General features: G+C 47.0%; 1 protein-coding gene across 2 annotated transcripts in view; it reads left to right on the top strand.

Annotated features, from left to right (window-relative positions):
* Positions 1–9,478: 9,478 nt before the first annotated feature.
* wnt9a (wingless-type MMTV integration site family member 9A) overlaps positions 9,479–12,906 on the top strand; it is a 90,382-nt gene continuing 86,954 nt past the window's right edge. Inside the window, exon 1 of one of the 2 annotated variants that reach the window (XM_031904199.1) lies at positions 9,479–9,638. In XM_031904199.1, the coding sequence (XP_031760059.1) occupies positions 9,553–9,638 (86 nt within the window). In that variant the 5' untranslated portion in view covers positions 9,479–9,552. The remainder of the gene's footprint in view (positions 9,639–12,906) is intronic. The other variant, XM_031904200.1, reaches the window with a different exon arrangement.

The following is a 12,906-nucleotide window of genomic DNA, read 5'->3' on the forward strand; positions in this document are numbered from 1 at the left end:
AACTATAGCAGGGTGACTGTTACCCCAATGTTTCTATATATCTGTAACCTTGTTATGGGCTAAGGGGGCCCAGCCTGAAGGCCAGTTAGGGGGGGATTTGGGGTGAGTGCTTATTTGTGCCCTGGGTACCCCTGGAACTATAGCAGGGTGACTGTTACCCCAATGTTTCTATATATCTGTAACCTTGTTATGGGCTAAGGGGGCCCAGCCTGAAGGCCAGTTAGGGGGGGATTTGGGGTGAGTGCTTATTTGTGCCCTGGGTACCCCTGGAACTATAGCGGGGTGACTGTTACCCCAATGTTTCTATATATCTGTAACCTTGTTATGGGCTAAGGGGGCCCAGCCTGAAGGCCAGTTAGGGGGGGATTTGGGGTGAGTGCTTATTTGTGCCCTGGGTACCCCTGGAACTATAGCAGGGTCACTGTTACCCCAGTGTCTTCATTTATCTGTAACCTTGTCATAATTTTAGGTGGCTCAGCCTGAAGATGACTCAAGGTAAGGTTTGGGATAGTAGATTTTTCAGTGGTTTAACTTGTTTTGCCTCTGCTACGCTTCCTTATCTTTTACATTATTATAGCTAAATCATGCTAGCTGCGCTATAAATGTAAGTGTAGATTAATGGGACACTGTGGCATATTCTGACTGTTTTGCTGGAGCACCCACAGAGCGCCATTTGTCACAGCTGTAAATAAGAAAAATGTCAGCTGTTTTCAAGGAAATACATTTTTGAAAAAAACTGTGCTAATTACAAAGTTGATGGTTGTTAGACATCTGAATATATATTATAAGCTCTTCTGGGACCCTCTTTACTGATTGGTTGCTTTGAATGTACAATGCAATTCAGTGTATACAACTATTTATTGTACAGCACTGTGGAATACGTTGGTGCTTCATAAATATGTTATGATAAAAAATGAATATATGCATTTCAACAGGTTTTACACTATATACATGCAAATAGTATTATTTTATTACTGTCTTCTGAAACCAATGTCACCTTGACATTTAAGGAGTTGAAAATGTTGTGCCCGGACCAAGTAACACAATGCCCAAGCCACAAAACTGTTACTCTCCCCCCCCCCCATTGTCACCGATGGTATATTCCTCTTCTCCTTCAGCTAGCTGCCTCTGTAACAGAAGGGCCCAAACTAGGGGTAGGCAGGCAGAAGAGGTAGGTGACGTATGCCACTCCCAACATTATGTCAGTACCGGGTTCTGACCCTGTTCATTACAGATTAACACTTTTTTACATATATTCTAAGATCTGCAAGTGCATTACCTAAGGGTGAAGACACACAGAGCTACTAGTAGCAGCTACTAAAATAGACAATGCTGATCATTTCATGATAACTGTCTCTACGTGTGTTTTAGCAGAGGCAAGTCTCAGTATTGTCTATGGCATGGGATTTTCTGGAGTTTAGTAGCCGTGAAAAAGTAGCTGCTACTAGTAGCTCCGTGTGACTTCAAATGTATTTGGTAAGATTCTGTGCCACCCAGGCATGTAAACTTAATGACATTCAGCTAATTATGATTTTATACATATATTTATGTGCTGTGAGATCATTTGGAGGGGTGGAACTTCATCCAGAACCACGATTTTATCTCACCAAATTTAACCTTTTCCCAGAACTAGCTGTGCATTTTTGAGGATTTGTTTTTGCCACATTACTGGCTAAGGGCAGTGGTTCAGGGCAGGGCTGCCATAAAAATGGTGCGGGCATTACACTGCATAGTTAGAAGGGCCTTTCCCCGGGGTACCTTCTACCTGCCAGGCTCCCCTGCCAACTTAGAGGAATAGGGTCCCAACAGGGTCGGACTGGGATACCGGGAAAATACCTGGTGGGCCCGAGCAGCCCAGACCCGACCCTATAGCTGCTTCCCCTGGCCGCCAATGTCGCATTTCACATATGTGTGTTCAGGGGAGGACGTCAGGTGGGGGCGGGGGGTTAGGGGTGCGCGGTGGGGGCACCTGTGGAGGACGTAAAGGCACCTTGGTGGGTGCAGAGCCCCTGGGGGCCCTGCACCGCTCAGTCCAACCCTGGGTCCCAATTGAAATAAAAAAACTACAACTACAGGATTCCTACTTTATTCTACTTTTACAAAATCTATGTTAAAAATGATGGTCTTTATCTGGTGCCGAGGGCCCAGGATAAAATGTCCTTTTTTATTCTATACCCTATAACAAGGATCCCCAACCTTTCTTACTCATGAGCCACAGTCAAATGTAAAAAGACTTGGGGAGCAACACAAGCACCATAATAGTTCATGGAGGTGCCAAATAAGGGCTGTGATTGGCTATTAGGGGACTCTATGCACCCTATCAGCTTACAGGGGCTTTATTTGGTAGGAAATCTTGTTTTTATTCAACCAAAACTTGCCCCCAAGTCAGGAATTCAAAAATAACTCCCTGGTTTGGGGGCACTGGGAGCAACATCCAAGGGGTTGGGGAGCAACATGTTGCCCCTGAGCCACTGGTTGGGGATCACTGCCCTATATAAAGCAACAAACTTCACATTATATAAAATAAGTGCTAAGTGGACTTTACTCATTAGGTCCGGTCCCAGGAAAGCTGATTATTATCGCATGAAATGAGAGGTGCCCATGTATTTGCCGGGCAGTTACATTTCCCGCAGAGAATGTTGCTGTTGATCTAAACTTGTGTTTTCCTGTCTGCGGTCGGGCACGGTGTTTGCCGGAAATTTACCCCAGGTGTCAGCACCTTCCGTGGGAACTGGGAGTAGCAAAAAGATTTAAAGGGAATATCCCCTGTAATTCCTCTACTAATTTCTCTAATCATTTGCCTCTCTGCACAGTGTCTTTAGTCTATAGACTGTATGAGAGGGAAGTGGTAACCTGGCCTATGAATGTAAGGGATAGTTATGTGAGTGCTTTGCCAGTTGTCGCTACTGGCCGCACAGCTGCGCGCTGCTCAATCTGACAGGCACGCCACATTGCAATAGCTGATCCCGACCTGATGGCAAGTGATTATGATACATGGGATGAGTGGCTGGGACGGGTGTGCACCGTCTGCTTCTCAGGATGGAGCCCCGCGTGCTCACATTTTAGTTTCCCTGGATAGCGTCTCGGCGTTCCTAATTTACCGGAAACAAACAACATTCTTTAAAGGGAAAAAAACCCTGTAATCTTGTTACTTAGCAGTTGAGGTTGATAAAACCCCCCAAAAACCAATGTCCTAATCACCACTGTATATTGGCCCGGTGCCGCCTTAGGCTCATACGTAAAGGCTCCAAGTACACCGAACACACACGGCTTGCTTAAAACTCGATCTTTATTACTCCATTTAAAAACGATACTCCTGACGCGTTTTGTGCAATTATGCACTTAATCATAGGCATAGGCCTTAGGCCGCAAGGTACCCACCCACAAACCCCTATGCACATGCAGTGATATAGTCCATTTGCATAACAGGAAGTGATGTAATTATCACACGCATTACATCACTTCTTGCTACATACACGCATACTGCCCTCCAGGTACCTGCCCTCCTCTGCTGCAGGATTTAATAGGAAAGTATCCAGCGGCAACATAGGCATTTTAGAACCACTGGGGGGTGCCAAAATGTTAGTCACCCCCCATTGATTGTAGTCACTAACCTGATACCCCGGGTCAGTTTTCCTGTTAACAAAAACCTGCATCAGCCCAGGGTACTTGTCTGTGCTTCCCCATTTTGGCACTTGGGAGTTCATCCCCCAGTGATAATACCTTTCCTTCTCCTTTAAAACTGCCGCCCTAGGGACAGGCCCTCAAATGCCTATATGGTAAGTACGACCCTGATCCTAATATCTCAGTGATGCAGAGATTTATATATTTATATATACAGGGTCAGACTGGGCCGCCGGGACACCGGGAAAATACCCAGTAAGCCCCGGCCCTGCTGGGCCCCGTCAGCCCAGAGCCAACCCTATTGCCTCCAATGTCCCCCCCTGACGCGTTTCACATACACGCGTTCAGGGGTGGCCGTCGGGTGGGGGCCCCTGCGGGGGGGGTTAGGGGTGCGCAACAGGGATGCGCCCAGGGGAGGCACCTTGGGGGGTGCAGGGCCCCTGGGGTGGTAGCCAAACAACAATTGGTCTGTGATACCTAGTATAAATAAATCTAAATCAACTGGACTTGTTAAGTTGCTTTAGATTTATTTATACAGGTATAGGACCCGTTATCCAGAATGCTCAGGACCAAGGGTATTCCGGATAAGAGCTCTTTCCGTAATTTGGATCTCCATACCTTAAGTCTACTAAAAAATCAATAAAACATTAATTAAACCCTATTGGATTGTTTTGCATCCAATAAGGATTATTTATATCTTAGTTGGGATCAATTACAAGGTACTGTTTTATTACTACAGAGATAAAGGAAATAAGTTTTAAAATTCTGAATTATTTGATTAAAATGGAGCCTATGGGAGACGGGCATTCCGTAATTCGGAGCTTTCTGGATAACGGGTTTCCGGATAAGGGATCCCATACTTGTACTAGATATACCATGACCTGGATGAATGAAAATCTTCATAGTCAATTGCTCTGTGAGGCTACAATTTTATTGTTATTGAACTTTTCTTTCTGTGTAGGCCCTCTCCTATTCATATATCAGCCACTAAGGTATTCTGGACCATAGCAACCAGATAACTGCTGAAATTCCAAACTGGAGAGCTGCTGAACAAAAAGTGAAATAGTTACAAAACTACAAATAATAAAAAATGAAGACCAGTTGCAAATATTTTCAGAATATCACTTTCTACTTCATACTAAAAGGTAACTCAAAGGTGAACAACCCCCTTCCCTTGCTACATGCCTGGGAAATGAGACTGGACATGCTCGGCGGTGCTGTGATTCTTTCCTTGCTGCCCCAAACCCCATGAGGGGCTCTCAGGAGCCCAAAGCATCTGTGCAGGCACGGCGGTGCCATAAAGCACAAGCAGATGGAGCCGAGCAAAACTGCCTGCACCATATCATGGAGTCATATGGCACAGATTTCTCTAACAGAACTCCTTCCCCTTAATCTTTCTGTTTGGGATGTCGGAATTTCTGCTAGACCTGACAAAACGGATTGTGCTGATGCTGCTGGAAGGCTCTAAAGCAAAGATGTCAGACTCACGGACCCCCAGCTGTTGTGAGCTGCAAATCACTGCATCTGCTGCCAGGGAATGGTTGGGAAGGGTCATGAGTCTGACATCCTCGTTCTTAGGAGTCCAACAGCGAACGCAATGTGGTGTAGTAAACCAAAATGTACACTTGGGCAAGATATAATCAAAGCTGTGGATAGGCAGGGGTCCGAGAAGGGGCCCCGCACAGAGTACTGAGCACAGAACTGCAAATGTAGAGCAGAATTGATAGGGACTTCTGGGAAGGGACTGGGGCTGTGGGATAGCAGGTATAGTAGGGAGAGATGGTGCCTATAGTAGCAGTGGGGGGATAATAGCCTCTGGGAAGGGACTGGGGCTGTGGGATAGCAGGTATAGTAGGGAGAGATGGTGCCTATAGTAGCAGTGGGATAATAGCCTCTGGGAAGGGACTGGGGCTGTGGGATAGATAGCAGGTATGGTAGGGAGAGATGGTGCCTATAGTAGCAGTGGGGGATAATAGCCTCTGGGAAGGGACTGGGGCTGTGGGATAGCAGGTATAGTAGGGAGAGATGGTGCCTATAGTAACAGTGGGGGGATAATAGCCTCTGGGAAGGGACTGGGGCTGTGGGATAGATAGCAGGTATAGTAGGGAGAGATGGTGCCTATAGTAGCAGTGGGGGGGATAATAGCCTCTGGGAAGGGACTGGGGCTGTGGGATAGCAGGTATAGTAGGGAGAGATGGTGCCTATAGTAGCAGTGGGGGGATAATAGCCTCTGGGAAGGGACTGGGGCTGTGGGATAGCAGGTATAGTAGGGAGAGATGGTGCCTATAGTAGCAGTGGGGGGATAATAGCCTCTGGGAAGGGACTGGGGCTGTGGGATAGCAGGTATAGTAGGGAGAGATGGTGCCTATAGTAGCAGTGGGGGGATAATAGCCTCTGGGAAGGGACTGGGGCTGTGGGATAGCAGGTATAGTAGGGAGAGATGGTGCCTATAGTAGCAGTGGGGGGGATAATAGCCTCTGGGAAGGGACTGGGGCTGTGGGATAGCAGGTATAGTAGGGAGAGATGGTGCCTATAGTAGCAGTGGGGGGATAATAGCCTCTGGGAAGGGACTGGGGCTGTGGGATAGCAGGTATAGTAGGGAGAGATGGTGCCTATAGTAGCAGTGGGGGGATAATAGCCTCTGGGAAGGGACTGGGGCTGTGGGATAGCAGGTATAGTAGGGAGAGATGGTGCCTATAGTAGCAGTGGGGGGATAATAGCCTCTGGGAAGGGACTGGGGCTGTGGGATAGCAGGTATAGTAGGGAGAGATGGTGCCTATAGTAGCAGTGGGGGGATAATAGCCTCTGGGAAGGGACTGGGGCTGTGGGAGCCTCATGAAAGGGACTGGGGCTGTGGGATAGCAGGTATAGATTGTAAGCTCTACGGGGCAGGAACCTCCATCCTCTTGTGTCTTTGACTCTTAACTTGTTGCAACTGTATTAATCTTGTATTTATTGTTATACTTTGTATTTATCTATTATTATCTTAATAACCCCCTGTTTGTATTAATGTATTCTACTATACGGCGCTGGGTACATAAGTAGCGCTTTATAAATAAAGATATACATACATACATAGTAGGGAGAGATGGATATAATTTACATTGCTGTTGCATATTAGATGTAAATTCTGGGTACAAGTCCCCATTTAAAGGGGTTGTTCCCCTTTTGCAATTGGTCTTCATTTTTTATTTTTTTAGTTATTTTACCTTTTGTTCAGCAACTATCTGGTTGCTAGTATCCAAATTACCTTTGCAACCAGGGAGCAGTTTAAATGAGAGGCTGGTATATGGATAGGACCTGCCTGAGGGCAAAGACACACGTAGCAATTAGTCGACGCAACTTTTAACTAAGTCCGTCACAGCGACTAATCGCAACTTTCAAAGGATATAATAGAAGTCGCCGCGACTAAATGCTTGCAACTTTTCAATGCGAAGATTAGTCGTGGCAACTTTTTAAAAAGCTGCCCCGTGTGTCTTTGCCCTGAATAGAAAAACAAGTTATAAACAGTAACAATAAATCTATAGCCTCGCAGAGCAACAGTTTTTGGCAATTGGGGTCAGTGACCGTAATTTGAAAGTTGCAAAGAGTTAAGGCAGCTTGTCGGCCCGTGTAGGCCTGCCCAAAAAAAAAAAGACCAATTGAAAAGTAGCTTAGAATAGGCCAGTGTGTAGCATAGTAAAAGTTAACTTAAAGGTGAGCCACCCCTTTAACCTGCTCTTTCTGTGTGCGTTCCCATACTGTCAGTTACTCTAGAATAGTGATGAGCGAATCTGTTCCATTTCGCTTAGCCAAAAAATTCGCAAATCTTTCAAAAGATCCGTGAAACGGCGAAAAATTCGCGAAACGGCGAAAATGTTGTGCGACAAAAAAAAATTGTCGCTATTATTTTGTCGCGCGGCTATTGTTTCGTCGCCCGCGGCTATTATTTTGTCGCGCGGCTATTGTTTTGTCGCCCGCGGCTATTATTTTGTCGCGCGGCTATTGTTTCGTCGCCCGCGGCTATTATTTCGTCGTGCGGCTATTGTTTCGTTGCCCACGGCTATTATTTTGTCGCACGGCTATTGTTTCATTGCCAGCGGCAATTATTTTGTCGCGCGGCTATTGTTTCGTCGCCAGCGGCGATTATTTAGTCGCGCGGCTATTATTTTGACGCCCGTGACAATTCTTTTTTTACGCCCGCGACAATTTTTGCCCGTGCAGCGAATTTTCCGCGCCTGCCGAAACATTTCGCCCATCACTACTCTAGAACAGGGCTGACCAAGTGGAGGTCCATGGCAGGGGTGGGCCAAGCCGACTGGGCACCCTAGGCAACCTGGTTGGCCACCTCGCCCCTGTGTCATGGGTCATTGTCCCAACTGCTAATGACAAGCGGCAGGGGCAATGACAAAAGAGTGCAGACTAGGGGTAGGAAGGAGAGACTCCTGCCTGGCGCCCCCCAATCGTTGCGCCCTAGGCAGCTGCTTCTTCTGCCTACCCCTAGTTCCGGCCCTGGCCCGTGGGCCTTATGTGGCCCTGCATTGGATTTTTATGGCCCCCAGACTGCTCAAAGGCTCCATAGACTTTACTGCAGGGGTGGGCAAACTTTTTGGCTCACATTGACTTACTGATGGGCTGGGCCGGGCCAGTGTTATGCCGTTTCCGCTCGTCAGTCCCCAGACGCCAAGACTCGCTTGATAAGACATGCGGAGTCAGCGGCCAGATTAAACAGACCAAGGGGCCAGACGTGGCCCGTGAGCTGTAGTTTGCCCATAATTTTAATCTAATCTGGCCCTTGAACATGCTGTATGAGATATAATTGGCCCCCTACATATAATAAATTGGACAGCACTGCTCTAGAGGACTAAGCTGCCATGTTACTTCCCCTTTACCCACAGAGAACAGTAGCGACTAGTGATGGGCGAAATGTTTCACCAGGCATGGATTTGCGGCGAATTTCCGCGTTTCGCCATTGGTGGATTGTTTCGTGAAACGGATGAAAAGATTCGCCGCACGTCCAAAAATTGTCGCCCGCGTCAAAAAAATAGCAAGAACGGGCGTCAAAAGAATAGCCGTGGGTGACAAAAGAATAGTCACGGGCGTCAAAAGAATAGCTGCGGGTGACAAAAGCATAGCCGCGGGTGATAAAAGAATAGTCACGGGCGTCAAAAGAATAGCCGCGGGCGACAAAAGAATAGCCGCGGGCGACAAAAGAATAGCCGCGGGCGACAAAAGAATAGCCGCGGGCGACAAAAGAATAGCCGCGGGCGACAAAAGAATAGCCGCGGGCGACAAAAGAATAGCCGCGGGCGACAAAAGAATAGTCGCGGGCGTCAAAAGAATAGCCGCGGGCGTCAAAAGAATAGCCGCGGGCAACAATTTTTTTTCAGTGCACAACATTTTCGCCGTTTCGCGAATTTTTCGCCAAAGCGAAATGGGATGGACAGATTCGCTCATCACTATTAAGCAGCGAAATTACTTCTCCTTTACCCACAGAGAAAAAACAGTAGGGACCCCCCCCTACAAACCCACCCCAGGAATATACAGTATAAGGTATAGAGAAAACTAATGGCAAGTTGCAGTTGGTGTGGGACCATAAGGCTGGGAGACGGGGGCAGCTATAGAGCAGGCGGCGCCGACCCCTACACCTTCCGCTGATTTCTCCCCACTTTCGCTTTCAAGCCTGAGAGCCCGGAGTGGGCAATGCCAGCCCCCCAGACAAGCGTGTGTAAGGAGGGCAGGCAGCGGGGCAGTGCCGCTGAGCAGAAAGGAGGAAAGAGCAGAGGGCAGGGGCTGGATTTGGGAGGGTTTGGGGGGGAGTCGGTGCGACAGTCGGGCAGCTCCGCCTCACAGCCGCCGCTCAGCAGTATAAGAAGCGCAGCGCTCACAGCCGCACTCTCATCATTAACCCAACATCAACGAAATGGTCAGCCGTGGAGCTGCAGCAAAATGCTGGATGGACACCTTGTTCTGGGATGGCTATCACTTGCACTTGTAGTCCTCAACTGCCTTGGGCCGGCGGCTGCTAACTTCGGGTAGGTCTCAATCGCCACTTCTTGCTGCTGCTGCTGCTGCAGTCGCTCCCCCAGCCACGGAACTGGCTGATTTGGACTCCTCTGTGATTGTTAGCTCTTTGGGTTCTCGGTGCTGAATGACCAAAGTCGTGTCTTTTGCAGAAGATGATGAACGATATATTGATGACGATTTTTTTTTTTTAGATCGTGCGACAAGTGCATTGGAAAGGCGGCTGTTGTGTAAGGGGAGGGGGAGATAAAAAGTTGGTTTTAGGGGTCGGATGATGTCTGGGGCATTGGCCCTTTCCGTTATGATGGCATTTGTATAGTTTAACTTGCCCTTTGGAGATGGCAGAGCGGGTAGAGTGGGTCCTTGCTTTGCTTCCCAGTTGATGGAAGTGGGACACGACAAGAGCTTATATCTGCTCAGTTGGTTCATTGGCACACACCAGAGCCTGCTGGGAATGCTGGGAGTTGTAGTTGAAGGGTTGCTGGACACCCTTGGCTGTGTGTGCTTAGTGGCTGTGCCCTTGGCTCCCTATAGGTCTCTCCCAATACATTGTAACTGATCCCATCCTGAGCCTGTTTGTTGCCTGGATTCTCTATTTGTTGATTGAGCGGCCGCTGCTGCACTTTTTATTTGGGATTTACTCGCTGCCCCTCTCCCCTGCCTTCCCCCTGCGCTGACTTTATCAATTAACCCGCTGACAAGTCACTGTAATTGGTTATTCCTCTGAGCGAGAGTGTTTGCCCCGCCGCCTGGGGGTCTCTCTGCCCCTAAACTCAGCTCTATATAAATATAAAGTCTGTGCTGCATGGCTACAAATGTGTATTTATTCCTATGGAGACACTATGCAGTAGCATGTAAGGGGCTTCATAACCACAAAGTGCAACAGAAGCCTCTCCCCCAAAGAGCTTACCATCAGTCGGTCTATATTTATGCTGTGTATAGTATTATACCAATTGGCTTGCAGTATCTGTTGCTAATAATGTATATCTATATGTGTGTGTGTGTCTTTGGGGAGAAGACACACTGAGCTACTTAGTAGCAGCTACTTTTTCACGGCTATTAAACCCTGCCATAGACAATAATGAGAATTGCCTCTGCTAAAACACACGTAGGGACAGTTATCAGCGAATAATCAGCATTGTCTGTTTTAGTAGCCGCGTAAAGTTGCTGCTACTGGTGTGTCTTCACCCTAGGACTTCTGTTATGTGTATTAAGGACCACAATTACATATATAATTGATATGGTAACAATATGGCATCTCTATACATGCATTGTTTTATGAAAATTGTGTGATAGTATCTTGTACCTTAAACTAGAAAAGCAAAAGGCTGACACTTGTTCACTTGCAGGTCACTTCATTGGCCCATTGTGGCGTCAACGCCAGGCTGACAATATTGTAAAACATACCTGGCTCGCTTATTATTCTTATTATAGGGTCCAACATGAGTACTGACCAGCCCGACAGCCAAGGTGGATCTTTAAGACTGTTTTTATCCCCCCATTAAGGGGTGGAAGTGTCAGATTCCCATTTATTGTACAGCGCTGCGGGATATGTTGGCGCTTTATAAATAAATGTTAATAATAATAATTTACGTAGATAGTAGGCGTGAAATTGGATTTAGGAAAACTGAGTTCCAGATCAAATTCTTGCGAAATAGATTATTGATGGTTACCTTTGCCTTTAGGATGGTTTATCTCAGGAACAATGGCGGGGAGTTGTAGTTCAACAACAGCTTTATAGGTGTATATGGATGTGTGTTTAAATTGAATTTAAATTGGCTATGGCTCACCATATATGTATATATAAATTTAACTGGCGCCCCCTACAGGAGTTATTGTGTTGTCAATCTCTTGCAGTACCATATTCCGCCATCGCCGGCGGAACACACGTTTCTAACAGACCGGCCGCAGAATAGCGCCACCGCCTGGGCATACGCTAGAGCCACTATACTATTAATATTATATACCGAATAGCTGTAAAACATTTCTCATTGCCCTGAAATTCTTATTTGCTCATTGCAACCCCCTCCCCAAAAGCCGTTACAGGGCTGTGCCGCGGATTCCCAAGTTTGGACTATCCAAGCTTTGAGTTCAGTAGAATGCAGGGTGCAAGGGATATTGACCTGGGTCTCTTTTCAGCAGGGGATGCTGGGAAATGTAGTTTTACAGTGGCTACAGCTACCTCTGAGATGTTCTTGCTTGAGCAGATGACTCAGTCATGCCTGACCTCCCTTGCCGCTGTGTAAATATGTCTTACTCGGTGCCCATCTCCTGCGGTGCGGATTTGGATTAGTCTCATTGCTGTGCCAGATGTATTTCCCTACGCCAGCGATCACCTGTTACCTACTTTCCTCAGCCAAAACCCCTGCAGTGCGGCCCAGCGGCCACTAGGGGGTTCCATTAACCCATTAATGAAAGCTCGGCTCATCGGTTTGGGGATAACACTAGCCTCGCAGGTGTATCCTGTTCTCTAAGAAAATACAGCAATTTCATGGGAAAGTTTCTTTTGTGTTATTTTTCCCTTTTTCTATTCCTGTTCTTTTTTTTTTCTTTCGCTGCTCGGTTCTCGTCGTCTTTATACACATAATGTTCTTGTCGTAGTTATGCCGGGGGATTCACATTGGCATGGGCAACTGTCCTGCCTTTTGGTTTGACTCCTGGCGAAGTCTGGTTAATGCAACGCACTCCCACTGGGGTCCCTTTCACAATTAATTAGGATTCTATTTAGTGTTGCGCCATTTCTAGGCAGGCTGATCCCAGCGAGGCTTCTGGGAACTGTAGTTAAACTAAATACAACTATGTCTTTATATATATCCATGTATACACTATAAACAAGGCTCACTGAGGGCACAATTTGGACAAAAAGCACCACTAAAGGGTAAATATTCCTTATAAATGGGATTTTTTGGGAGCAGGAACATACTTCGCGACCAGCGAGGGGCTTAAGCACAATCAGTTCAAAGCGACCTCGCCTAACGTGACCGCCATGTGGTTTCGATCTGACTTGTATACACTCGCCCTCCCAAATAATATTTACTTTATGAGAGTCAACGTTTTGGCTGCCTTTTGTTCTTGGTTACGGGGTTGTCTTAATTCAGAGCAGTCTTCATGGAAAAGCAAGAGGGGTGCAGCAGGACCCCTTTTTTAAAAAACGAAAATATTGGAGAAATTTGGAATGTTGTGTATAGTAAGTTAGGAAGGTGCGAGGCAGCTGTGGGATAGTGTATATGGGAAAGGTCGAAACTGTATGGAAATGTGTGGCAGTGTGTATAGGAAGGT

Source organism: Xenopus tropicalis, chromosome 6, assembly GCF_000004195.4.
Source record: "Xenopus tropicalis strain Nigerian chromosome 6, UCB_Xtro_10.0, whole genome shotgun sequence".
Classification (NCBI taxonomy): domain Eukaryota; kingdom Metazoa; phylum Chordata; class Amphibia; order Anura; family Pipidae; genus Xenopus; species Xenopus tropicalis.